At 34.5% G+C, this 27181-nt stretch overlaps 1 protein-coding gene and 1 long non-coding RNA gene across 3 annotated transcripts in view; one reads left to right on the forward strand and one right to left on the reverse strand.

The window, feature by feature from the left end:
* The window catches only part of LOC141451627 (cell adhesion molecule 3-like), a 133015-nt gene extending 120134 nt beyond the window's left edge, over positions 1-12881 (reverse strand). The window contains exon 1 of the mRNA XM_074123086.1: positions 12438-12881. Coding sequence (XP_073979187.1) covers positions 12438-12483 — 46 coding nt within the window. The 5' untranslated portion in view covers positions 12484-12881. The remainder of the gene's footprint in view (positions 1-12437) is intronic.
* Positions 12882-23846: 10965 nt separating this feature from the next.
* Positions 23847-25870, forward strand: LOC141451629 (uncharacterized). 2 transcript variants are annotated; one of them, XR_012456961.1, is made up of 5 exons: positions 23847-23943; positions 24051-24109; positions 24225-24468; positions 25476-25572; positions 25696-25870. It is a non-coding gene; the product is annotated as an uncharacterized lncRNA (long non-coding RNA). The 2 variants fall into 2 exon arrangements; XR_012456960.1 differs by lacking the exon at positions 23847-23943 and having other exon boundaries at positions 23970-24109; positions 25696-25869.
* Positions 25871-27181: the final 1311 nt, after the last annotated feature.

Genomic DNA, 27181 nt, shown 5'->3' on the forward strand with positions numbered 1-27181 from the left:
TACGAGTGGTATAAGCGTTTCCAAGATGGCCGCGAAAACGTTGAAGATGACGAACGACCTGGACGTCCAAGCACATCAACAACCGATGAAAACGTGAAAAAAGTGAAAGAAATGGTTATGAACGATCGCCGAATCACAATCAGAGAAGTCGCTGATGATGTTGCCATATCAATTGGCTCATGCCATGAAATTTTTTCGGATGTTTTGGGTATGAAACGTGTGGCAGCAAAATTTGTTCCAAAATTGTTGAATTTCGAACAAAAACAGCGGAGAATGGAAGTTGCTCAAGAGTCACTCAATGAAGTCGACAACGATGCGGATCTACTGAAACGTGTTATAACAGGTGACGAAACATGGGTTTACGGATATGATGTCGAAACTAAGGCTCAATCGTCCCAGTGGAGGCATTCTGGATCGCCAAGACCGAAAAAGGCTCGACAAGTGCGGTCGAATGTGAAGGTTATGCTCACTGTGTTCTTCGATTTTAATGGCATAGTGCATCATGAATTCTTGCCACAAGGTCAAACAATCAATAAGGATTACTACCTACAAGTTCAACGCCGTTTGCGTGAAGCAATCCGAAAAAAACGCCCGGATTTGTGGCAAAACAATTCATGGATTTTGCACCACGATAATGCACCTGCTCACACTTCATTGCTTGTTCGTGAATTTTTGGCCAAAAACAAAACTTTAACGATGCCCCAGCCTCCATATTCGCCAGACATGGCTCCATGTGACTTTTTTCTATTTCCAAACATAAAGAGAACATTAAAAGGCCGTCGTTTTACAAGCATAGATGACATTAAAAGCGAATCGCTGAAAGAGCTGAAAGCTATCACAAAGATCGAGTTTCAGAAGTGTTTCGAGGATTGGAAAAAGCGCTGGCACAAGTGTATTGTATGCGAAGGGGACTACTTTGAAGGCGACAATATTAATGTAGATGAATAAATAAATATTTTTTTCAAAAAACGAAAATTCCCGTTACTTTTTGAACACACCTCGTACATCCCGTAAATAAAACACAAAGTACTTTGGGTGATTTTCACCATTTATATAAGGAACTTCGAAATTATCCGGATCGTTTTTTTGAATATTTGAGGTTGGGTCCACCCACATTTGACTATATTTTAGAAAAAATAAGGTCAAAATTAAGAAAACGGAAAAATTGTCATGGAAATCCTATAACCATAGAAGAAAAACTAGTGATTACTCTTAGGTAAGTAATGGTTTTATTGAGAAAAAAACAAATAAATACACATGAAAATAAATGTAAGCACGATTTAAAACACAAAATATTGTTTAAAAGTAAATAATAAAATAATAACCAAAAATAATGAGTAAAGACAGCACTAATTAATTTTTCTACGTCCATTTTGAAGCTCCGATACTGGAGTTCAGCTAGCAGAAAAATGAAATATTCAATTATATCATCTACGCTCGTTTATAGCAGCGCGTTTGAGTCACTAGTCGTAGCTTCGTTGTGCACGCTCTTGTTTTTCTTCAAGCGCTGATGCATCACTCCTATCATCTATGCTCACAGCTCCGTTGTGAACGTACCCTAAGAAGTGATTGGAACATAACTTTTGACTGGAGAAAGAAGCCTTTTTATGCAAAGAGATACCCCCTCATTCTGATGGCAAAATTTTTAACGTTTTAGCCAGTGTTAAATTTTATTACAATATTTTAGGCTCAAGAAAAGGTTAAAATGGAGCAATGGAACCTTAGCCAAAGGACGAGGATGTCCCTTTTTGTCTCTCCAGTAAGGGAATCATCAGGGGACCTTTAGGCGCTACAAAGCACTTCCGATTTCAACCATCTTAAGGCTTGTTCTTGGGCCTTCCTGCAGCAATGCAATCAGTGAGCTAAGTGGCCGAATTTGGCCACTTAAGAGCAAATAACATTTAAATCGTTGCCGGAGTATTTAATTTAAGAATAATTTAGATAAACGGAACTAAGATTTTTTTACAGATTAGAATGTTTGCTTTACAAAAATGGCTGCAACCAGCCATTTAAACTTTGAAGTATTCTGATTCTATGTTATTTCTATCATTTATTTGTTCATTTACTCTCTAATGTCTAAAGAACGAGATCTCAGATAGGTTGAACGGCGTAACTCTCTCATTAAGAGATCTAACACTGTCAGTAAGAGCATATAACACAAACACACTTTGTTCCAACCAGATATTTTCAGCATTCAGCAGCTTGTTATTTCAGCATTAAAACACAGAACGTTTATATTTTGTGTTCTCGCCTGCTAGGTAAAAGTTATTTCAGTTTTATTTTATTTTCCACGTTTACTAATTAACCAATTTGTTTAAAATTATTTGCATTATAAAATAGAAATGTGAATATTACGGTAGGTTTGTATTTCCATTTATCTAATTGAAATACACGTGCAGCTTTTATGCTTGCAAAATTAACTGCTCTAGATATTTTAAAATCCATCTCATCGTTTTGTTATAATCAGTTTTGATTTTATATAAAATAGGTCGAAATAACATTAAACTACTATAAAAAAAATATATTGTAGGTTCTACGACTGTACGTACATAGAACTGATGAAGTTATTTCAGTCAGAAATGTTCAAAGAACTTCAAGAAAAATAAGTTTTCCACGAAATATGTAAACCCGAAGATAAAGAAAATTAATTGTGAAAGGCTGAAGTTTTGAAACTTAAAATAATTTATTTTATAATCAATTAATTATTTTCATTAAAAATAACTAGTTTGAGCATCAATTCTATCTTTTTAATAAAGTCATGGGCAATTTGAAAGATGGAAATTTAAAAAATGGTAGTTTGCTAAAATTTTAAATATGTTTAAGCAAATTCTCAAGAAACCTATAAATATTTACATCCCTCCGGAGGGATTATCAGTTCAGGACAATCAGTTCAAATCCCTACAGTTAATATTTTGCCTATTACAATAAATATATGAATTTAAAACATCTCGAGGTCATAGGCGCCTGGAGCTTTTTTCCAGTGCTCTAGCTGGCCTCTGGACAGTGATCTCTCGTTTCAGACAACACTGTTCATCACTGGACAATGATCTGTAAGAAGCTACATGGGAAGAGAAAATCTAAGAGCCGGCAGATGGATACGAACCTAGGATCTCCTAGTTCTATTAAAAGTAAGTAAAGTAAAGTAATCGCCTATTTTTTCTGGTGGGGCTTAACGTCCAACTACCAATTAGGTGTCGTAGACGGAAGCGACTAGCAAACATACTTAACTGCAAAATTACTTTTATTTACCATTAAATAAAATCCAAGGCCTATAGACCGGGAATCGAACCCAGTACCACAATACATATTATCTTTACAGGTCTCGCCTCTAACCGCTCGGCTACCGTGGCGCCTCTCCTAGTTCTATTAATAACTACACACATTATATAACCTTTTTTTTTTTCATAATTAAGGGACCGCAAAGTTTTTCTTCGGTGAAAATTCGCAATGGAAAAATCAGCGCCAGTCTAATGTGTAAATACTACTTAAAGGAATGAGAGGGGAAATTTACAGTTCAAAAACTTTCAAATTTATAATTTGATTAGCAACAGTTATTTCGTTTATATTTATTTTATTAGTAAATTTAAAACTAGTTGATCCTGAGTAAGTACAGTTTATTAAGAAAATAATCTAGCTACAATAATTAAGAAGTTAAGTTAGTAAAGTTAGTATTTATGGAAGTATTTTCTTTATTAAATTAATTATTCAAAGAAAACTTTCTATCGTATATTAAACAGAATTTGCAAAAAGCGTTAAATTTAATTTAATATTGTTGGAGATAAGTTTAAAACATTAAGGGGAAAAACAGGGCAATAGTTTTTACTACATTAGGCAGTTGTCTGTTTTCTTTTTAAGTTGATCACCAACGATTTAATAAGTTTTGGTCTTCTTAAACTGTTTTCTAATGTATTCTTCATTTAAATGGGAGAAAAAAAAAAGGCAATCTAGAAGAGAATTAGAAAGTCGAAATGCCAGAAGGAAATGCCTAAATTATTTTATAGTGAAACTTCTTAGACCGTCCTTTAAGACTAAGACTTTTTAAGACTGAAATGAAGTTAAAATAAACTTATTCACAAAAGTTAGTGTCGAATTTTAGGTAATTCCCCCTTATTAGAGAACAAACCTACTAATTTCTCTAATTATCATGGTTTACGAGGTGTGGCTATTAAATCACGAGACTGATGCTGCTACAGAAGAACTATGCATGCGCCAAATCTTAACGACTTGTAAAGCTGTGCAGCGTAAAGCCTTCTCTTTCGATTGCAGCGTCTCATGTGTTTGTAGAGAAATCTGTCTGACCGGAACCGTCTTTAGTGTAAGAGGTGTTAGTTTCGTTTTGCCGAAAACATGATACTTCACATGTAGTAGAGCAACGAATTGTCGTGAAATTTCCCATCAAAACTTGATAAAACCGCTACCGAAACTTATCTTTTATTAAAAGAAGTTTATGGCGATGAATGTTAATCACAAGTGGCGAGTTTTCGAGTGGTTCAAGCGTTTCCAAGATGGCCGAGAAGACGTTGGAGTTGATGACCGCCCGGAGGGTCGCCCTTCCACGTCCAAAACGGATGAAAATATCTATTATAATTAATCAACATTACTACCGTGAGATGCTTGCTCAACTCCGTGAAAGAGTAAGGAAGAAAAACGACCCGAGATTTGTGGAAGAACAATTCATGAATTCTCTCCATCAAGACAACGCGCCGGCTCACACTGCATTGTCTGTCAAGAATTATTGTAGCCAAGTACAACAACCCAGGTTTTAGGCCATCCTAGCCTTATTCACCTGACCTGGCCCCCGTGTGACTTTTATCTGTTCCCCAAAGTCAAATCTGCATTAAAAGGTAACATGATTTCAGTCCGTTGAAGCTGTGAAAGAAAAAGCGGCTCGCGTCATGCAGGTGCTCACAGAAAAAGACTTCCAGCACGGTTTCGAACAATGGTAAATTCGCAGGGAGTGTTTGTAGGGATAGGGGAGGGGTGTATATTGAAGGTGATAATAACTAAATATGTATAAATTTAAAATAAAATGTTTTATAGCAATAGTCTCGTTATTTAACAGCCACACCTCGTATAGACTTTAATACAGACTATCATTAAAGGACTACCAAGAGTAGTATTTTGATTCCTCTTTAAAAACCAATAAAAATGAATTTCAAATCAAAATGAGCGGTTGAATATTCCAGTCCAAAAGGAATTCATCATACTTGGAATTTTTTTCAACTAAATTCTCACTAAATTTTTGAATGGGTCTAATGCAGTAGAATTTCCATGAAATGGCTTTTTAAAAAATAATTAAGAGACATCCCCTCCCCTAGTTTTCCACTCTTAGAGGAAAATCAGGAACACTTTTTCTTGTGGTGACAAATAGAAGCCTTTTTAATCCATACCACAAAAGGGAGAAATATACTGAAGTGGATTGAAGTGAAATATTGCTGCAAACAGAACCGTTCGCCCTTCGGTCAAGCTATTTTGGTTTCAACTTTTCAGAATTTTTGCAACCCACTTAATCCACAATATTATTTCCTTACACAGACATATTCACACAAAAATGCACACTTTATAGCTGAGCCTGACGAGATTATTGGCTCATTGAAGTTCTCACTGAACCTCTCACACTTTTCAATTGGCAATAAACTTTGCCCCTTTACTCTAATCCGAGATAAAGATTTTTTAAGGAGGGGGGGAAGCAGTTGCGTCAAAATTTTAGTTACACAAGGATTAGTTCTGTGTACAACCAAAGAGCCCATATGTTGTTAGAGAGAATTATGATTGGTTAAAACCAAACTGGTCTAGTTGTTCCGCCACTGTAACTAAAACAGATGGTTAGGATAACTGCAGTTTAATTTGTGCTCTAAAGTTGGAAACCAGGAATCCCACATTAGCCAGAACGCTGCCATATGGAGCACCTTTTTTTTTGACACTTTCCCGGGGGATAGCAATATGACCGTTGTCCTAAAACACTTTAATCGAAACATTTCTGGATAAAAGGTATTCGAAATATACGATTTAATTTCAAGAAATATTCATTTTTATTTCTAAGCTTCTGCCAGCTGGAGGTAGATTTCAGAAATTTTTTGTTTTCTCTTTACTATAAAGGGTGAACCAGTAAGTAATGTCCATAGGCCTACTGTGTGTAGTACATCTAAAGTGGAGTTCAATGACGTATTGGCCAACTTCATATTTTCCACTGTTCTTGAGTGACGTCCCTTTAAATTTTTTTTCTAAAATCATTACTTTTTTTCCAATAAAAATGTTATTACTCAAAAAGTTTTAGTCCGAATTCGATTCTGATGACACGGTTAGAAAGACAGATAAATTTGCTAAAACTTGGCACCATTTCGAAGCATAAGTTATTCTCCAAACAGCCTCAATCTTCCTCCGAATGCTGGGAAAATAAAAGTAATAGAAATTTTTAAGAAAACTCATTAGGCCCTTAAGTGCAATTTGTAACCCTTGATTTCCTTATTTTAAGACAATCTACTTTAAAAATTGACTACTGGTCCATGTAAAAGACACTGTTGGGTACTCGTGAACACGTTTTCTTGCAAAACAAACGTAATTTCTCATACGAAGATAAAAGGAATCCTGCCAATGATATACCGTTTGAAAGCCCATTAAACAAGGAAACTTTTATAAAAAGTGCCAGCACCTAGGTCGGTTAATGATCACGTAAGGGTCTAAAGAGTTTTCTTAAAAATTTCGATTACTTTTATTTTTCCAGCATTCGGAGGAAGATTGAGGCTGATTGGAGAATAACACGCTTCAAAATGGTGTCAATTTTTAGAAAATTTATCTGTCTTTCTAACCGTGTCATCAGAATCGAATTCGGACTAAAACTTTATGAGTTATAACATTTTTATTGGGAAAAAGTAAAAATTTAAAGTGACGTCACTCAAGAACAATGGAAAATATGAAGTTGGCCAATACGTCATTGAACTCCACTTTAGATGTACTTACACACAGTAGGCCTATGGACAATACTTACTGGTTCACCCTGTATAAAAACACCAAACGCTAAGTTTTGCGAGTAAGTTCGAATTAGGAATCTTCAATGTTTTTCACTCGTCAAACGCTTTTGGTATAAACTCAAAACTTTGCACTTACTGCAACATCCTTCTTACAGAACAAACAGTTAATATTTAGTAAAAATGCCAAGCATAAGAATTATAAGAGTTGCCAAACCGAAAAGTTATATATTCAAAACAGATTTTTATTTATTTATTTATTTTTACATCTATACAATACACACTGGTACATGATAGATGGAGAGTGGTTTGACATACAAACTATTGTAGTAATTAACATGTAGTAATTAGCAGAAAAACAAATGGAAGAAAAAAAATGAATGAACAAAATAAACAGTAAAATAAAAATTAATAAAATAAACAACCTTAATTTGACAATATCCATAAAGATAAAAGCCAAATAAAGCAAATATAAATTAAAAGGTATCCATTAAAAGTCTAGAAGAAACTTTCTGATTTTTAAACTGTTAATTGTAAATTTATAAACATCAAATAAATGATACTTATTCTTTATAGAGAAAATACTTGTTGCAGTTAATGGGTAATATTTACATAAATATCTCTCTCTATACAAAGAAAATGCAGGACAGTCAATAAACATGTGAGCCAAGGTTTCCTGACTATAGTTACAGAGAGCACAAGTTGACTCCAAATTTACCTCATACTTAACACCCTTACTGTACACAATTAACCTTTTTTCGGATGACATTCGTACTTGACTCACAACCCTAATTACATCTAGTGGTACACTATATGATAAATAGCCCTGACTTCCATGCTTGTTAACGAGCATAGAGTACATAGTACTATAGGAAGACTTGGCAATCCTCTCCAAGTCCAGACGGATCAACCTATCCCTTAAACCAGGGGTCGGCAACCTTTTTCTGTAAAGGGCCACATAGGGGTATTGGTTTATTACCGAGGGCCGCAAAAGGTAATTGGTTTATTACCGAGGGCCGCAATATATATATATATATATATATATATTTCTTTTTATATTTATTTCGGGTTCTTATGTATTAATTGTATTTATCTATTTATAATACAGATTATTAATTATTATTTATTAACAAATCAACGAAAAAACGGCATTAGTGACTTCTGTGAAATTGCTTCATATCTTCCTTCATCATTGTTTCTATTAAAAGCCAGACGAAATAAAAATAATGCGATTGCATTCACATTCATATATCACCATAAAATAAGTAACTAGAGAAGAAGCGAAAATCCGTTCGACGGCAACAACACGCTTTGTGTCGGTGTAAAAATGGCGTACTAAAAGTCGAGTGATCATACAAAGAAAGAGTGCGGATTACTAATATAAGATTAGAACGCTGAGACAATAATTGTACGAGAGAAAATTATCAAACTTTATTAACATAAAATTTGAAATATTATATTATTTAAATTTTTATTATTTGCCGTTTTGTGCCGCGGGCCGCAGGAAAATATTAAAAGGGCCGCAAGCGGCCCGCGGGCCGCACGTTGCCGACCCCTGCCTTAAACAATTCAGAATGGCGGCTTTTTCTTTTTCAATCAATCTAGCATCCTGCTCTATCCACAGCCAGCTAAATCCGAGGTCAGCAAAGTACTCCTTCATTTGCGAAACCCAGTTGAATTTAGTATTATTACCAACTAAACCGTCCATTGTTAACATCCTGTTGTAACAAACTTTAGGAATGCGATTATTCAAAACAGATTTTTATAGAAAATCCAAATTAATGATAATACTACATCAATTTCAACAAATTTAACGCTATTTCCAAAATAATCTCTTAATATATAATTTATGTATGGATGTCCATCGCTTGACTAAACCTCAATTGAAGTTGCAAAAAAAAAAAACAACATCATGGGTACTTCAGTGTTGTTTACTTTGTTTGGTTTACTTTCAACTTGCCGCCAGAGTATTGATGGACATTCTATCAAGTGTGATGTTTGTATACTGATGTTCAGACAATAAATGGCGGGAGGTATTCGTGTTGTAAAAAAAAAATAAAAAAAAGATACCCCTGGTTAGGGTTAGAATCATCAAATTTGGAGCCCCGCCCCAATGAAGAGTATTTCCTTCCATTTTTCGAAATGATTTAGTAGCGGAAAAATGTTTTTACGGTTTTGTAATAATTAATCGAAATTTAAAAGGAATACCAGAAATTTAGCAAATAAATTTTTTGAAATTATTGAATTATTATTCCCGCAAGGGGAGGCTGTTGCTTACAGTTTCCTGGGTGTTGCAATCCCACGGGTTCCTAGCACAGTACCAACATCTACTTACACTATACAGTAGGGGTCACAATACACTTACACTATATTCACGTACAACAGGCGCTACGGTAGCCGAGCGGTTAGAGGCGAGATCTGCAAAGCTAATATGCATTGTGGTACTGGGTTCGATTCCCGGTCTTAGTCCTTGGATTTTACTTAATGATTTATAAAAAGAAATTTACAGTAAAGTATGTTTGCTAGTCGCCTCCGTGCACGACACCTAATTGGTAGTTGGACGTTAAGCTCTACCTGAAAAAATAGGCGATTACTTTACTTCACGTACACAAGCACACCAAGGCACCAATACACTATACATCCAAGGGTGTATCTTCACTTGGAGATAGCTACGGCTTCAGGAGTAAACCCTTTAATTCCAAGGTCTTCCGACAACCCCGTATCCTGCATTTTTATTTTTTAATTTGAAACATTACCCCTCCAAAAAAAATACTTGTTAAGACAGTTCTTAGGGAACTGTTGGGGTTAAGCTTCCCCAATTTAGTGTAGCCTCATTGCTACTAATTTGGTAACAAAAATTCCAAATTTGGAGAAAATCATTTGAGCGGATGTGCCGCTTTTCCGAAAATATATTTCTTGAGATTTTTTTTCGCGGTAATTTATTTATTTTTATTTTTTAAATGATTTAAGGCGCGTCAACACCTGAAGTTATTGGCGCCCGGAGCTTTTTTCAGCGCACTGCCGGTCTCCGAACTGTGTTCTCTCGTTACAAACAATGTCCATCACCGGACAGTGATCTGTAAGAAGCTCCTAGGAAGAAAAAATCTAAGGACCAGCAACTGGATTCGAACCCGGGACCTCCGCGTGGTAATACAATACTCTAACCGCTCTCTTTAACAAGCGTTAGCTGCAAGTTGTTAAAGCTCCTGTTCTGCTTCCAAGCTCTCTAGATCTTAAACCACCCATTTCTAGAAGATACTTTTAGAAACCTCAAATAGACACCCACAAATATTTCTTTACTTCTCCTTTCCAGATAGTTTTTTACGCTAAGAAATCGCTATTGTGGAAAGTCATAAGAGTTTTCCCCTTAAACAATTTTTATTATTGTTTTTATAATTAGTAATATTTTATTTGGGCATTCCAAGCTGTGTTTGGCGTAGTACTAGGAGCGGAAAGGGCCATCTGTTATATTAATGTCCGTTGTTGTGTTGCGGGTTAATTTATAGCTGAATACATTGCCTTGCGTCCAAACAACTTTGCTACAGAGAACTTACTTCTGCTGCCCGGTACTTTAAACTAAAGGTTTTAGTAATACATTGGACATTGTAATGTTGCGAAGTTATTTAATTTGAAACAACATTTTTCACTTTTCCAAATGCTTTTAAGTTTATGTGGCGATTAGTGGATTTCATTTTATATTATAATCTGGATTTTAATTTTTTCTTTCTGACTGCAATTAAATAATGCATCGCATTTTTTTTAATTTTATTTTATACTTGAAATGAAAGTTATGAGAATATCTTTCAGAAATACCGTCGAACTATCTATAGGACGAAAGTTAGACATAGAATCTTCACACAAACAAGTCTTAAACAAAGAAGTACTCATATATAACGCGCTACTGAAACCTATTTGAATTTAAGGACTAGTGTTTAGCCAAGTATGTATTGTATTATCTACCGTCTCCAAGCACTGCGCAACCGTAAATTCTGCACCGTAATACAATTGCTCCATACTAAAGTCTCTGACAGAACCATTCACTTGTGAAAGTGCCTTTCATTCAAGACCTAATCTCCTTCCTGATAAAAGAAGTTCCACTCTCGCCTTTACGCACATCCTGGTCAGCATTGGTCAGCTTTCATCTTTAACACATCCAAGAAACCCCAACCGTTGACTGAGACGGCGCTAGACTCATGATTTACTAAGTGGTAAGCCACGAGTAGGTGGTAACTCCTCCCATGTTATATTATCATTTACTACTTGCCGAGCAATCGCACCTACAGTTGTAAAGTTCAATTGTCATTTTAAAAAAAGTATAGAACAAACCAACCAAAAATAATCGAATATATTAAAATATAAAATATAATATAAAATTCGCTGCCCCTAATTATTAGTAATATTTAAAAAAGATATAATTTTATTTATTGAAATTTAAAACTGCAGGCGCCATTGCCTTTGTACCAAGTCCAACAGATGACTGGATGTAAAATGAGAGCAGGTATCCAACCATCGGTGGCACTCCAACGAATCAATGCGAGTAAATCGTGGTACCAGCATCGTTTCAAACAACGGATGAGACGGTGAAAGATGGTCAATGAATGGGTTAGGATGTGAGGGAAAAAGGCAAAAGTGAATCTTCTAGTATTGGCTGGAGATTTGGGTCTTGAATGAAAGGAACTAATTGAATCTTAAGAATGACATTCGAGGCCGCCAAACCCTTAACAGGTCTTAAGTAAACAATTCTTTTCTTTCGTTCACTCCTAAGTAAAAATAACTGCTATGATTTCCTCCCATATGTACATCCCAATTTTACACAAGTAAGAAGATTTAAATAAATAACGATAAGAAACATTTTAAAACAATGTCAAAATAAATTTCATGCATGTAATAATTAATAAATAATCACGAGATATCTATAAATATAGAATGCAGTAAAAATAATAAACTTAGAACCGAAATTATAAATAATATTTTCAACTTAAATAATATCATATTATCTCACTAATCAAGTTATTACAGACAATTCTACAGCAACTCAGGCCTTTAATGAACCACCTGCAACCCAATAACAAAAAACGATAACAAAATATAGAATTCATATCTTCAAATTTAATAAGAATAACCAAACCACATGTTGCTAATACGAAGAAATTGTACCACGTTTTGTTTACTTCGAAGAATGCTTCTTATTTACCTTTTTATTAAACATTGTTTTAGACAATAATGAAGAAAGAATTGGTAAACCCTTAAAATTACTAGCAAAATAAATGATTATATTTCTCGCTATTTCTTGATAAAGAACTGAAATTAAATTCCCACTAAATAATACCTATGCTCCTTCATTAAACAAAATAAAATCAAAAAGATGATTATAAAAAATAATTAAATTTTAGAAGTTTGCCAAAAATAATAACCAATATTTAAATTATTATAAATTAAAAAGAAAAAAAGAAAAAAGACAATTAATACCTGAAGCAAAAAGAAGTAAAAGAAGTTGCAGTATTGGTGACGTCATGGCCTCTTTAAGTTTACCGATGTTTTATTAAAATGATGTGGCCGAATGCCATTTGATTTAGAAATAATTTTCTTTTTATTATAATATTTTGAATAAATTGAACTAATAACAATATATAAATAATAAAATCCAAATGGATTGTTCTAGTGGCCACAAAAACTTATTACAATTGTCGACACGATTCGCGCTTCGAACTGAAAGAACCGAGAGCATGTATAGCCAGCCGAGCGAGTCAACTGCTGTCCAACCATTCATTCGGCCAGTTCCGTTTAATTCCGTACAATTGATCCACATTAAAACTACATTTATTATTATTTAACAAAAAAAAACAGTAATTAATAATGTTTAATTAATATTAGAACAATAATTGAAATTAATACCACAATTATTTAGTAATACAATATTCCACTTGAGTTATCAAATTACTTGTGAAGAATTTAAACATAGGTTAAAGTGTCCACAACTTTATTTAGAAAATATTCTAAAAAGTAAAGCTAACATTAGGCACAAAATTAAATGTAGAAGTTTGTAAAGTCTGAAGTACAATTTTGTCTATCTATGTCAGCATACATTTCTATATTTTGATTTCATTTGAAGTTTTACATTTTCTTAAACCCAATTGTGGACCTAGTCTAATTAATTTGGGGTAAATTATAATTTTGTATTTATTTTTTTGCCTTCCACCCGTCTTTTACGATCTAATTGGTTTACCAGTAGAGAATGTAGTCTGCTACCTTGGGTTTTATCTCAACAGATAACTTACTTGGAATCTGAAATATATAGGTTTCGTGACAGTAAATTGTTAAACTTGGAATTCTAGGTTAGCGGAGGAATCGGTCAAATAAAACAAACTCGTCTTTTTGCCAACGTTTCGACAAATATATTGTCCTCTTCAGGGCCTGGATATTACAAATACAAAACAATTTAGAGATTCAGTAACACAGAAAATCAGTAAAAAAACAGTAATATAAACATTAAAATTAAATAAAACACAATAAATTCTTTATAATTATTGAAAACTTACGAGGCTATGCCCCATAATTCCCGAGTAAGTCCCGCTGTATCTGTATATATTTACCTATTCTCCAGTTCTGGCTCTTAGTTTTCTGTAAGAATATTATTACTTATTACTGGTTTTTTACTGATTTTCTGTGTTACTGAATTGTTTGTATTTGTGTATTTGTAATATCCAGGCCCTGAAGAGGACAATATATTTGTCGAAACGTTGGCAAAAAGAAGAGTTGTTGTTTTTATTTGGACCGATTCCTCGCTAACCTAGAATTCCAAGTTTTGCTTGGAATCTTTAAATACGACTCAATAGAACAGAACTCAACAACAGACAAACTAGAAAACAGATCAAAACTCTCTCTCTGGACATCAAAAGACTTAAGTACTTATATTAAAACCCGTCGAGGCCAATGGCATAGAACTGTGGGAGTTCAATCAAACGCTTGAAACTTCAAAAAACAAAAAAGGGTTCTGTAACGTGGCTATACCAAAAGCCTGAACCGGAAATACTTTTTGAAAAATGGATCCTATGATTCTTTTTTTATCAAAGTGTTCTATAAAAACGTGAAAGTATATGTTTTAAAATTTTGGAGTTAAAATCAAAATAATGGTTGAGTTAAAATTTAGAGAATTAAAGATAGAGAAAGTCGATTGGGGTGTTCACACTAGATGGCGTACCAATATTGTAATAGTTATTTTATTGAATGATTTGCGAACAAGAGTTTGAGTTGTAAATACTCAAAAAAACGAAATAAAGAGAAAGAGAGACAAAATTATACTCGTAATTTATAGTGCGCACCAATTGGACCAATCGCTAATAACTTTTTAGAAAAACGGAAATCCGAAAAACCTATTAAATAAACTATATGTTTCTTTTTGGTCTAGTTTTCAAATTTTTGACAGAGTTACAGCCAAAAAAACTGATCAGGATTTCATAAGAACCACAGGTTTTGACAATGATTATGAAAACTACATACAAAAATTGTGAAAAATGACGTTGACCCGCGTTTCGATATCCCTAATATTTGTCGAGATATATTTAAGATCAAAGTTACAATTTTATCTATTTCGTGATCGGTTTTCAATATTAATTTTTCCACCAGAAATACACGTTTTTGGGAGGTCCTCTGACTGCAGAAAATGTTATTGGTGACGCAAAGAACAAATAATAATAATAATAATTGAAGATTTAAAAAAATGTAGGTGTAATGTAATGGTTATGGGAGAATCAGAATAAATTTGTTTTATCATCATATAAAAGCAACCATCACATTATGTTGATGTACCCCCGTTTGCAAGACTTCTTGACCTACGATTACGGTAAGATTACAGGAGTGTTGGCTGTTGGGGCAGAGACAGATGAAGGAGTTCATTAAAGGCTGTTCGCCAAGGCTGAATGCAGAATTAATCCGTCAAGGCCCGCGTAGAGCTATAAGGATGATTGTAGGCCTATTAAGTGTGGCCACTGCAGGCTCAGGAAACACATGCATCGCTGATGATAGCCTCTGTAGGTTCTGTCAGGAAGAGGAGTAGGAGGAAACGGGCACTGCACGTTTTGTGTCTCAGTGTGAGGGGCTCGTGTGGCTAAGGATGTTACTTCTCGGGGGAGGAAAAAAACCAAGGCCTTAAGAGCTTTACCCAAGAGCCGCTCTCCAGCATTAAGAGTCTGATTAAAAGGACAGGTCTGGAGGGTGAGCTTTAGAGTGAGGGGAGCCACAATAGATCCAAAGGGATCGCAGTGGCGGAGGCCTTGTGGCCGCCCTAGTTTAATCCAATCTACGGTACGAATATCTTGCCACGATGGGGCCACCCCTCTCCGCGTTTATTTGGATTTATTGCATTTTAAATGGATTAATTGCATTGTTTGAAAATTCGGATTCCAGAAAGCAGAATATAATTTTAAAATAAACAAAAATAGAAATAGCGATAACAATTCAAACAAACTAAAGTGATTTATAATTTTTCGATGGATCGTTTTGTTGGAGTAAAAAGACTAAAAAACAAGTTGATAATAATTACAATGGATATGGTATAACAAAGGAGAATAGATCAAACAAAGACTAGAATGGTCAACATAACCCTCATTCATTGTCTCCCAAAATATATAATGAAAGAATATTCTTTTTCTTTTTGTTATTATTCCATGTTTACTGTAAGAAAGGGAAAAAAATGAAAACCAAGTTACTATAATTGTGATAAGTGTATATAATTAGAAAGTAGTTAACTACATTAAAGTACAGGGCTATTCGCCCTTGTTCCAACCTCAGCGCAATTCAAGTTCATTCCCATCGGAATGGAAAAAGGAAATGGCTAGTTGCACTACAATAATAGGTAAATTTGTTTATGGTCTTGTAAGGGAATTGATTGTAGAGATATTGATTCATAATTGTGACGTAGTAATTCAAATACTTTTTTAATCATTTATTTAGTTACAATCAACGCATTTTGCGTTATAAGCAACAATGATAACAATAAATAACATTCACACATATCAGAATGGAGAAGTTACCCAGCGGTAACACCCCAAAAACATTCTACATTCTACTGACTCTCTTCATCAGAGAGGAGATCGCGAGGCCACTGTCTTTTAAGACGTCTAGAAGTGTTGCCTGGACATGTTCTTGAATGGTAGATGTTGGTACCAGTGGATTGTGATGTGATTGAATGTTAAGATGGAATTTTCTGTATCGTGTTTTCAGCAACTTGTGTTGCACGAAAGGAATGTTCAAGTCTGTGTGAATGGTTTGATTGGTGACGTAGAAAGGAGCGTTTACTATAGAGCGAAGAATTTTAGATTGCAAGGACTGAGATCCTTTACAAATTTGAGCGTTTGGTTGAACCCCACAGTTCGATGCCATAAGCCCAGACTGGCTTCAATATACTTACATATATAAGTCTTTTGTTGTCCATAGTGAGTTTTGATCTGTTGTCGAGTAGTCTTTTCAGTTGTCGGAAGCGTCTGTTGAGTTTTGTTCTCTTAAGTCGAGGATGAGGGTTCCATGTAAGTCAAATACTTGAAAACTATCTTCTATAGCTATCGAAGAAGATATAGATAGCATGTAGTAACTAGTAACTTCCGACTTAAGGTTAGTGTCTAATCTCCATCCGGTCAGAAATACAAGCTTTAAAACTAGATTGTCTAAATGAAGTTAGAAAAAATTATATTTATATTTCAGGTTATATAGCAAATTTCATAACTTAATTATGTTTGTCCATCATTTTGGTTTCCTGTCCAGGAAGTTGTTCATCAAAATTACGGAACAGGATGTTCTTGTATTAATGAATATAATTCTCAATACTTTTCGATTTTTTTGTTATCTGTATATCCGCTCATTACATAATGAGAACTATACTTTTATTTTTTTATGATTTAAGGCGCGTCAATAATCTAAGGTAATTGGCGCCCGGAGCTTTTTTCAGTGCACGGCCGGCCTCTGGACAGCGTTATCTGTAACGAAAGAACACTGTCCATCACCGGACAGTGAGCTGTAAGAAGCTCCTAGGAAGAGAAAAATGTAAGGGTCAGCAGCTGGATTCGAACCCGGGACCTCCGCGTGGGAGTCCAGTATGCTAACCTCATAGCTAATCCCTTCCCTACTATACTTTTATTAAACATATTTTTCTTTTTATATATAAAAAATAAATGATTTAGGCTTCTGTTCTCTGAAAGTGACCCCTACACGTGCGCTAGAGGCAACTAAATTACGGGTACGCTATATGTTTTTCATGTAGCCTACAGAACTCTGTCAGAGCCTGGTAATAGAATCTCTTTAACAAGCGTTAGCTGCAAGTTGTTAAAGCTCCTGTTCTGCTTCCAAGCTCTCTAGATCTTAAACCACCCATTTCTAGAAGATACTTTTAGAAACCTCAAATAGACACCCACAAATATTTCTTTACTTCTCCTTCTAGTTAAATTAATCCTAAAAAGTTTGAGAAATAAAGTAAAGTAATCGCCTATTTTTTTTAGGCGGGGCTTAACGTAAATAATTTTTCCACAACCCTGAAGATGACTTAGTCCCTATATTAGGTCGAAAGCTTGGCAAAAAAATTATGAATGAAACTGGTAACTTTCTTTTGTCCATTTTATAGGGTACAGTCGGGTGAGATGGTCAATCTGAAGTGATGGCCAACAGCCGAAATTTAACCGAAATGTCGTCCCGACGGCGCTGCGTGACCTCTCCAGTGATGAACCTTCATGTCTGACGACTACAGTGAGTTCCTTTTGGTCTGCGTCAAAGAGTTATTAATTAACTCAGAGAATAAAAACATTATCGTCTCAACAAAAAAATTTATGATAGTTGCATACTTCGTGCTGCAATATCGAAATTTAGCGTTGTTTTCTTCATATTAGGTAAATACAATATACATGAATGAATCCCAACCTTTAAAACTGTCAAAAATTATGCGTTTTGTTATGTTTATCATTCAAATACATGTTGGTCAACCCTGTGAACTACATCCGCCTTATTATTAATTTTGACAGCTATCAGTAATGTTTACTCGCTGTTTTCTCTGACTTCCGCTTCCGTTTTAGGCTAGTTACTTTGCTATCTCATTTTACATCAACATCTAACTAGTATTTCTATTTTCTTGTGTCATGTATTAAATTTCTAGTATTTCTATTAAATATAGTCACGCTGTTAAGTGTAATGGCGAATCGGTATTACACTTCTTCAACAATTCATAACCTAGTACCGAGAGAAATAGACCAATCAGGAAAGTGGCTGTGGCGCTGATTAGAAAGGCCCTTCTTTATAGGGCACCCTTAGGAGCGGGGGAGGAATGCTTATCGACTTCGTTGCTCCTGAAAGCCAGATCCTGTTCACAGTGTTCGAGCGTAACTAGAATTTAAATTATTAATATTAAACTGTGCTCATGCATGAAAGGATAATGAAAATTACTTATTCAATGGCAGGCAGCATATTAAAACCAACTATATTCTGCCCGTGTAAAACCAACCAAAATATTGTTGGTTCAAATTATTTGATAACAAACATGGGCAAATAAATAGTAAATATCATTATAGTTCAAACTTTACATCAACTGTAAAGATTAATTGTATTTTGTGTATAGAAATAACACGATCGTACACTTCCCTTTAGTACAGTGAGAGAAAATAAAAAAGGTCGTATAGCGAAGTCTGGCTGTGATTAAATAATATATGAGTGACTTTCACTAGATTCTAGGTTCTTAATTATTATTTAAATATCATTTATTATTTATTGTTCATATTGAACTTAATAATTCAAAATGGGTGCTTTTGTAATGTTTTGATTGTTAACGGTAGATGGATGTTCAACTTGTCATTCTTCCGAAGTTGACGCAATTTATTGTTGTTCGACCCAGAGTTGTTCGAATTTGAAAGTTCTATTTTGCCAAACGTTTCGATTAAATCGTCCATTAGACTGTATCTTAGCGATCAATACTCTTAACAGTAAGTACCATTTATTGAATTGATTTATGTATCACTTATCTTTTTTAGATTTTCTAAATCGTCTTAGCTGACACCTGCTTCGAGATATGGAGGGTATTTAACGAGTTCTTATCTGGGTATATTGATGGGCAAAAATCTGTTTTTGAGGTACTATTCTGTGTTTCTGCGCGATTCTGATCATCAAAATGCTACACGCAGGCAGCTCATCAGAATTGATGGTAATGTATCGATGAAATCTATCAATGAGATGAGAATAAATTAGTTTTCTTAAGAGGATTTCGTTCAGTGAACCAATTTAGCTCGAATGTTCCTATCAAACATGAGGAGGCCCTAGAGACTCCTTGCCAGCAAAAGGCGTGTGCATGCATGTTGCAACCCGCACAAATTCCTTACCCTAATTAGAATTCACCCTCTCGCATCCTTAAGACTCTGAATTCTGATTTCAGTACGGTGAATCATGAAAGAGACTTCTTACTTAGACTTTCAACTTTCTAAAATTTTTTTGTTTGAATTAAAATACTTCCTCACTATAGAGTTTAGAGGAACCTGAAGATCTTAGATTTTTCCCGGCCCACCCCTAGCTTCAATGACCGAATCATCACCATCATCCAACGGCTCTACAACTCACTGCTGAGTCTTGGTCCACCAGTATCAGTCCGGTTCTGTGCTGCCGCTTTCCATTCAATATCGTCCTCGCATCATCAGCGACACCATCATCGCAGCTACGACCACCCAACTCTCCTCGCACCATGGAGTTGCTCGTTCATCACCTTTCTTTCAGGATATCCTCGCTCATCATCCTAACCACACGTCCAGCCTGCTGAAGTCTAACCAACTTCATAAATTTATCCACATTTATATCTTTAAACAGCACATACAGCTCCTGTTTCGTTCAAGACCTCCATTCCTGTCTCTCAATGTCCGAATAGTCAACAATAAGAGTAAAGTAATCGTCCATTTTTTTCAGGCGGGGCTTAAGGTCCAAACTACCAATCAGGTATCGTGGGCGGGGTCACTTTACTTCTGAATTTTTTCTAACCAATAAAAAGCTACGATTCGTAACCACTAGACCAACACCAGCCCCTTATTCCACAATAATTTCACAGTAAAAACCAAATATCATTTATTTTAACCACTGTAGCATGTTTATTGGAACATTGTGTAGAGCGAGACGGGAAGTCGAAATCTTTACACCAAACTGATAATTCTACCTCTGATTATGGATGGAAGTCCGAAACCGGTTAGAGATACAATAAACATGCATGAAATCAAAGACATTATCCGGCATTAGGGTCCTAACCACATGTTCTACGAATAAAAATGAATCTAACTCAAATCAATCTAGCATTCTTAAGGGGTTGTAAGAACTCAATACTATATGAAATACAAGTTATGTATATAGATTAAAATTAGCGCAACAATAAATGTAATCTCTACATTAGTTAGCAAAGTTTCTAATTGCTAGGCTAGGAATATGTATGCAAGTTGATTCTAGATGGAAAACAGGACCGGCAAGGAATAGCGAAGGCGATGGAGAGAGAGAATGAACAGCAGGTAGACCGCAGTAGCGTACTCTGGCGTGATGCCCCCTAACCTCATGAATGGCAAGCTGAATGTTAATATCTTGTCGAAGCAACGAGTAGTTGCGCAGACCGAACAACCAACGTTGCCCGTTATTTGCTATGATTTATGCCCTCTGATTCCCTAACAGCAACTCCAGGCATCCCAACTCTACTACTCTATATGTATTCCAAACACAGTATTTATTAATACGACTACGCCACTTCGCTTTGAATCTCTCCAGTTTGTGGCCGTAAAAACCTGCCCAACTATAACCATCCTGTATCTACTAAAAACCATCTCGTTTCACGGGGGGGGGGGGAACCACCCTGCAACAGGGTATTTATGTTTGTTCTCTTATTTCCTAAAGTGGTTTTTGTTTATTTACCTTTTTTTTTATTGGTAGGTGGCTAATTTAGAAGTGAGGAGCAGAATATCAAAAAGACTTATGTCCACTTTACCATCAATTTTCTGTCAAAAAGAGTAAATGTCATTGTGCTTATTAAGTCGCGTTGGATAACATATTTTATCAAGAAAAGATGAAATTTCCAATGATTTTTTTGTTTGGTTAATCATTTCAGGGCACAAGGATAAAGAACAGTTCAACTATTTCGTTTTATCTTTTCAAGAGTAAGGCAATAGGATAAGTGAATTAAACGGGTCACCAGCTGTCTCTAGTACGGGATGCCTGATACTTTAGATTGGACCAATGTGGAAGCCTCAGGCGTTCGTGATGGCGTTCCATAAGGAAGACACGGCAGCTGTTGCGATCACCGCTGTCTTGAGCTCTCTATATCACTATTTACAAGAATACCCTTGTATTTATCTACCTATCTACGGCACAACAGACCTACAGAATCCGAGCCTCGTCCTTTTTTTTTTTTTTTTTTTTAAAAAAAACTTCTTTGGCATAAATTCTCCACCGTCTGACACCTAATGAGGCGAGGCGGCTATTTGCTTGTTTTACGTTCTTGTCAAAGAAAGATTTTCCGAAGCCCATACAACTTTTGATTCGTTCAAGACCTCCATTCCTGACCCTCAATGTTCGAATAGTCAGCAATAAAAGTAATCGTCCATTTTTTTTTTTTTTTTCAGGCGGGACTTAAGGTCCTAACTACCAATCAGGTATTGTGGGCAGGGACAGAAGCATATACTTTACTACTAAATTTGTTTTCTAACCAATAAAAAGCCACGATTCGTAACTACTAGACCAGCCCCAGCCCCTTATTCACCAATAATATAATAACCCCACGCCCAACCCCAAGGCGCTGGAGGATCTTAGATTTTTAAACGGATGTACTCCCTTTGGCTGTAAAGCCAGTGAAGGTAGCCCCAGAGTACACCCTGTAATTGTTTTCATAGCATTTGTGGGATGTTCTTACTGTACTGGCTAGCTGGCAAACCATGGGACTGCCAACCCCAAGATCATAAGCTTGTTTCAATCACTCCCAGCAGGGACCTTATCTCTTGTAAAAATGGACTCTTCAAACTTACTCAGTTTTTACTGAGAAACATTTTTGTGTTCCTTGTAAAAGAAATATTGGCTAATTTTTTTATTAATAATTTTTTTTTTTTTAATTAATTTTGTTATTTACAATCTGTATAATACACTATACAATAAGTAAATAGGGAGATAGAAGTATAGAGGCGTGAAAGGCAGGAGGAAAGAAACTGCCCAGCGGTAGCACTCTCTGCAGGATATGATTTTTAGGCCTTCAGACTGTGAGGAAGTCGCAGGGCCACTAGCGATTCAGTCTGCGAGGTGGATTGTCAGAGGAGGCGAGAGACTGTACTAGAGGATTGGAGCAAGTGGAGAGAGCCGTATGGATCTTTTGGTATTTATTCTTGGCGTGTTGGTGTACGAAGGGGTTGATGAGGTCGTTGTGAAGAGTGAGGTTAGTCACCGTAGAAAGGAGCGTCAGCTATCTGTCGGCAGTAGTTTTGACTGAAATGTCCTGTACTGTCCGTATGTTTATAGGTTTGGCTGAACCCCACAGCTCTAGTCCTGTAAATCCAGATAGGTTTGAGGATAGTGTTGTATATTAAGCGTTTGAGTTCAATGGGTAGTACTCGCTTCAGCGGTACATATACTTATTAATAATGAAATAAATAAATGCTGAATAATAAAAAGTTTGATTCTTTTATGACGACAGTTAATATTTTTTTATAATTACGATTTGAACAGATTGATTTTTTTTTTATCTTAAACTAACCAACGTTCTACCATTTTCCTATAACGTTAAAATTTCGAAAAGCTAAACAATTAATTTTTAATGCCGATAATTTAACATTATTTCCATTCTCTGTAATGCATTATTCTATAGATCAGACTACAGTTTAGATCTGCCAATTGATGTGCAATAAGTACATCTTGCCTAGTACGTGAGATGTACCAGTAATAAATACGTCAAAGGAATTAATAGTTCAATTGCTTATTTACAGCACAAACATTGCGTTGTTTGATTAAGAGATTCAATCTAGTAACATTGGTAAATAATTGCACGATTGGTTTGCTTTAATAATTCATCAAGTTTGTCTTAATTTGTATTTGAAGTTAAAAAAAAAAGTGATGCGATTTGTTAGACTAAAACTAAAATGTTTATTTTTCTTTTTGTTCTTTCTCCAAAAAATTGACATACGAGAAAATTAATATTTGGATATCAGTAAAAAGTCGGTTTCGAAACTTCCCAGTTTTCTGCATTTACAACCCCTCTGTTCGGGGTAGGGTTTTCTTAAAAACGAAAAAAATCCAAATAATCTTGAAGCTCAATAAATGCACAACTTTTTCTGTAATTGGGTGACTCCTTGATTCATTAATCATTAAAAAAAAATAGAGTTGAAAATTTTAATAAAAATCATTGAGAATGAATTTTGTAGACATTAAAGCAAACATTTAATTGCTTATAAGAAACGTTTTGAGGCTCTAGGTTAAGTTGATTTATAGAAAATTTAATGCTCTTTCGTTTGGAATAGGCAGATTTGTTGTAGGACAAAGGATAGAAAAGTTACGACCGTTTTTATGGTGAAAAATGCGAATATCGACGAAAAAGTTAAAAATGCAAATATCTTGAACACTATTGAGAATCGGGCCATTGTGAACAGAGTATTTTCTGTTGCATTTGAGCTGCTGAATCACCTCCCGAAATTTCGACCACTCCTCCGTACAAAGATGTCTTAAAATTATAAAGTAGCTAATACTAAGAGAAAATAATAAGTTACCGATTGTATTAGTAAAAATTCTTGTCACACCAGACTTGTAAAAGTAATGTTCAAAAAAGTTACAAATAAAGTCACTAGATGGCTATCTCGAGGAAGCGAAGGCTTGTGTTTTTATAATTCAATTTTCTCTGAATTGAAACCTTCCCAAAGGTAGTGGGAATTAAACCTTCCTTGTTCCATAACCAATATACCAGTACAGTTCTTAGCTTACAGCTTGATAAAATGCCGCACTGTTCGAGGTTAGGATTTGAGTTTTGTTCATTTGAGTTAGATTCTGCTTGGAAACATTAGAGTAATGTTACTTTTGATTTTAATGATACTTAGTTTGCTATTTGTTTCAAATTAGTGCTCAGAATCTGTGATCATTGTGCTGTTTCATTAAAAAAGTTTTTAAAATCAATTCTGGTAATTTAAAAATGTCAATCAAAAAAACTAATCATATAGTAGTAGAATATGTTAAATTTATAATGACAAATTAGTAGAAAAAACAATCGTATCTTACATTAATATTTTTCTGCAGTTTGGAGGCGGCATCCAAGAAGATGATAAGATTGAAACGATTCATTACACTACTGCACTACCAGCAAAAAACGCACTCCACGAACTGATGCACACCTGTATCATACAAAACGTTTTTATTATCTATCCCCAAACCTGATTAATTTAGGAATAAAAAAATAAAGCATTCTTAGCAAAAGTGAGTAAATTAAAAAGATGTCAAAATTGATGCAAAGAGCATTGGATAATGGATATTCAAAGATAAGGTAAGCATGCTACATACATTTTTGCCCTCCTATTAGTGATTTATAATTAATGTTATTAATAATTTACAAATGGGAAATTGATTACAACTCAGTAATACTACATCAAGCTGAATCCGGCCTTGTTTTGCTAATATTAAAAGAAGTTTCAAATTAAATGGGGGAAAAAAATTGAAATTGAAGCTAATATTTAATATCTCCATGATTGTAATTTTCATATTGGTATTCCAAAAATAACAATTAAATCTAAAACCTACCAGAGGAGAATTGTTTAACAGCTGTGTACACTGGATTGTACAAAATAAAGCATCCTAACTTCTGGTTGTTAGTGAAATTAACAATTTAGGGATTACTAAAAACCCAGGAATGTCTTTTATTTTAGTAGAATTATTACTTGTTTAACACTAAAATATTTCCAAAGTAAATCATAACATTTTGAAGAGAGTAGATTAGAGAAGTAAAACAATTCAACTCAAAGTAAATTTTGGTCTGTAATAGGGAATTAGTTCCTAGTTTTACTTGCCTACATTCAAAGCTTAACTAATGATCATTGCACCCTATTGTAATTTAATAAGAATTAAAAAATAATAATTTTTTTTGACCATTTTAATGATTACCTTAAGGAAAATACTTTTAAATGACTAAAAATTTGTAATGCCCAATTTGAGAAAGAACGAATAAGTAATATGATTTTCTTCAGCCCAATTAATACCTAAATAAGATCCCATTATGGATCTTACCAGTCAGACTTTAGTAACATACTTTTAGAATGCAATTATACAAAGTAAAAATAAACATTGATTTCATGATAATTTGTTAATTATCTCAGAATAATTATTTTTCATGCCAGCCATATTTGAATACCTGTCCACACAGTCCACTTTTTGCTAATGCTATTTACAATTTAATCCGTTTAAAATGTAAGAAATATAATATAATTTTAAAGAAATGCCCTATTTAATAAACAATGTATGACATAAATAATAGTTTATGTATTAAATTTATCTTAGATTAACTTTACTTACGCAAGAAAAGTGTCGTTCATTTCACAACTAGCGGGACTGGTCTGGCCAATAGGAGATGAGCTCAGCTTCCCAAATAATTTGGGTTATTTAAATTTTAATAATTATAAATTTTTAATTAAAATTACTGATTATATTAATTATTAGTTATTTAATTATTTATTTAAATGAGAAATTAAAATTTTTAAAAATATTTGTTTTCTTTCAGAGTATTACATTTGAAATGACGTCATTCTCTGTACATGGCCTCTGTAGAAGCAATTAAAAGGGAAGATTAAATTGTAATGAAAATATTTATAACAATAATTGTAACACACTAAATGTATTTAAATAAATTAAAAAAAAAAATTATTAATGAAATAACAATCATATCTACAAAATCCCAATTCCTGTTTTATGTATTATAAAAAAAGACTCCCAAAACTTCCAAAATATTGTCATTATTTTCTGCCTAATCTTCTGAGGACCTAAAACGATGAATGCATGCTATTAGAATCGAAAAGTTGACTAAGTTGACTAAAGCATTTATTTGTCTAAATAGCCTTCAGGATCAAAGAATATCTAGAAATTCATTAACTACGGATTGAAAGAGAGAGAGAGAAAAAAGCGTAACTCCGGTGCACTTTGAGCAAGAAACCAACGAATGAATATTTATTTATCATAATAATTAAAGAAAAAGGCATTTTTAGGTCTCAGATAAGAGTATTTTCTGGCAAAGAACCACAATACAGAAAAGCACTACATGTTAGAACTGTGAGAGATCACTTTTATTCCCTCACGATGGAAATATAAGGAAATGTGAGCTAGTATAGCCAAATAAGCGGTGTTTTCTATTTATAAAAACAACAATACAAAACAGCCGTGACTATTACAACTAGGGTGGATCTTTTTCTATTCACTCACTGCTAAAACCATTGGAAATATAAGGAAATGCAAGCTAGTTTGGCCAATGAAGTGGTGTTTTTCGTTAATAAGAACCAAAATACAGAACAGCCCTGGCTGTTACAACTAGGGTCAATCTTTTTCAATTCTCTGACTGCTAAAAAGGTTGGAAAAATAAGGAAATGGGAGCTAGTTTGGCCAATGAAGTGGTGTTTTCTATTAATGAGAACAACAATACCGAACAGCCGTGACTATTACAACTAGGGTGGATCTTTTTCTATTCACTCACTGCTAAAACCATTGGAAATATAAGGAAATGCAAGCTAGTTTGGCCAATGAAGTGGTGTTTTTCGTTAATAAGAACCAAAATACAGAACAGCCCTGGCTGTTACAACTAGGGTCAATCTTTTTCAATTCTCTGACTGCTAAAAAGGTTGGAAAAATAAGGAAATGGGAGCTAGTTTGGCCAATGAAGTGGTGTTTTCTATTAATGAGAACAACAATACCGAACAGCCGTGACTATTACAACTAGGTTGGATCTTTTTCTATTCACTCACTGCTAAAACCATTGGAAATATAAGGAAATGCAAGCTAGTTTGGCCAATGAAGTGGTGTTTTTCGTTAATAAGAACCAAAATACAGAACAGCCCTGGCTGTTACAACTAGGGTCAATCTTTTTCAATTCTCTGACTGCTAAAAAGGTTGGAAAAATAAGGAAATGGGAGCTAGTTTGGCCAATGAAGTGGTGTTTTCTATTAATGAGAACAACAATACCGAACAGCCGTGACTATTACAACTAGGGTGGATCTTTT

This window comes from Rhodnius prolixus, unplaced genomic scaffold (assembly GCF_049639745.1).
Source record: "Rhodnius prolixus isolate KJV_2025 unplaced genomic scaffold, Rpr scaffold_14, whole genome shotgun sequence".
Lineage (NCBI taxonomy): Eukaryota > Metazoa > Arthropoda > Insecta > Hemiptera > Reduviidae > Rhodnius > Rhodnius prolixus.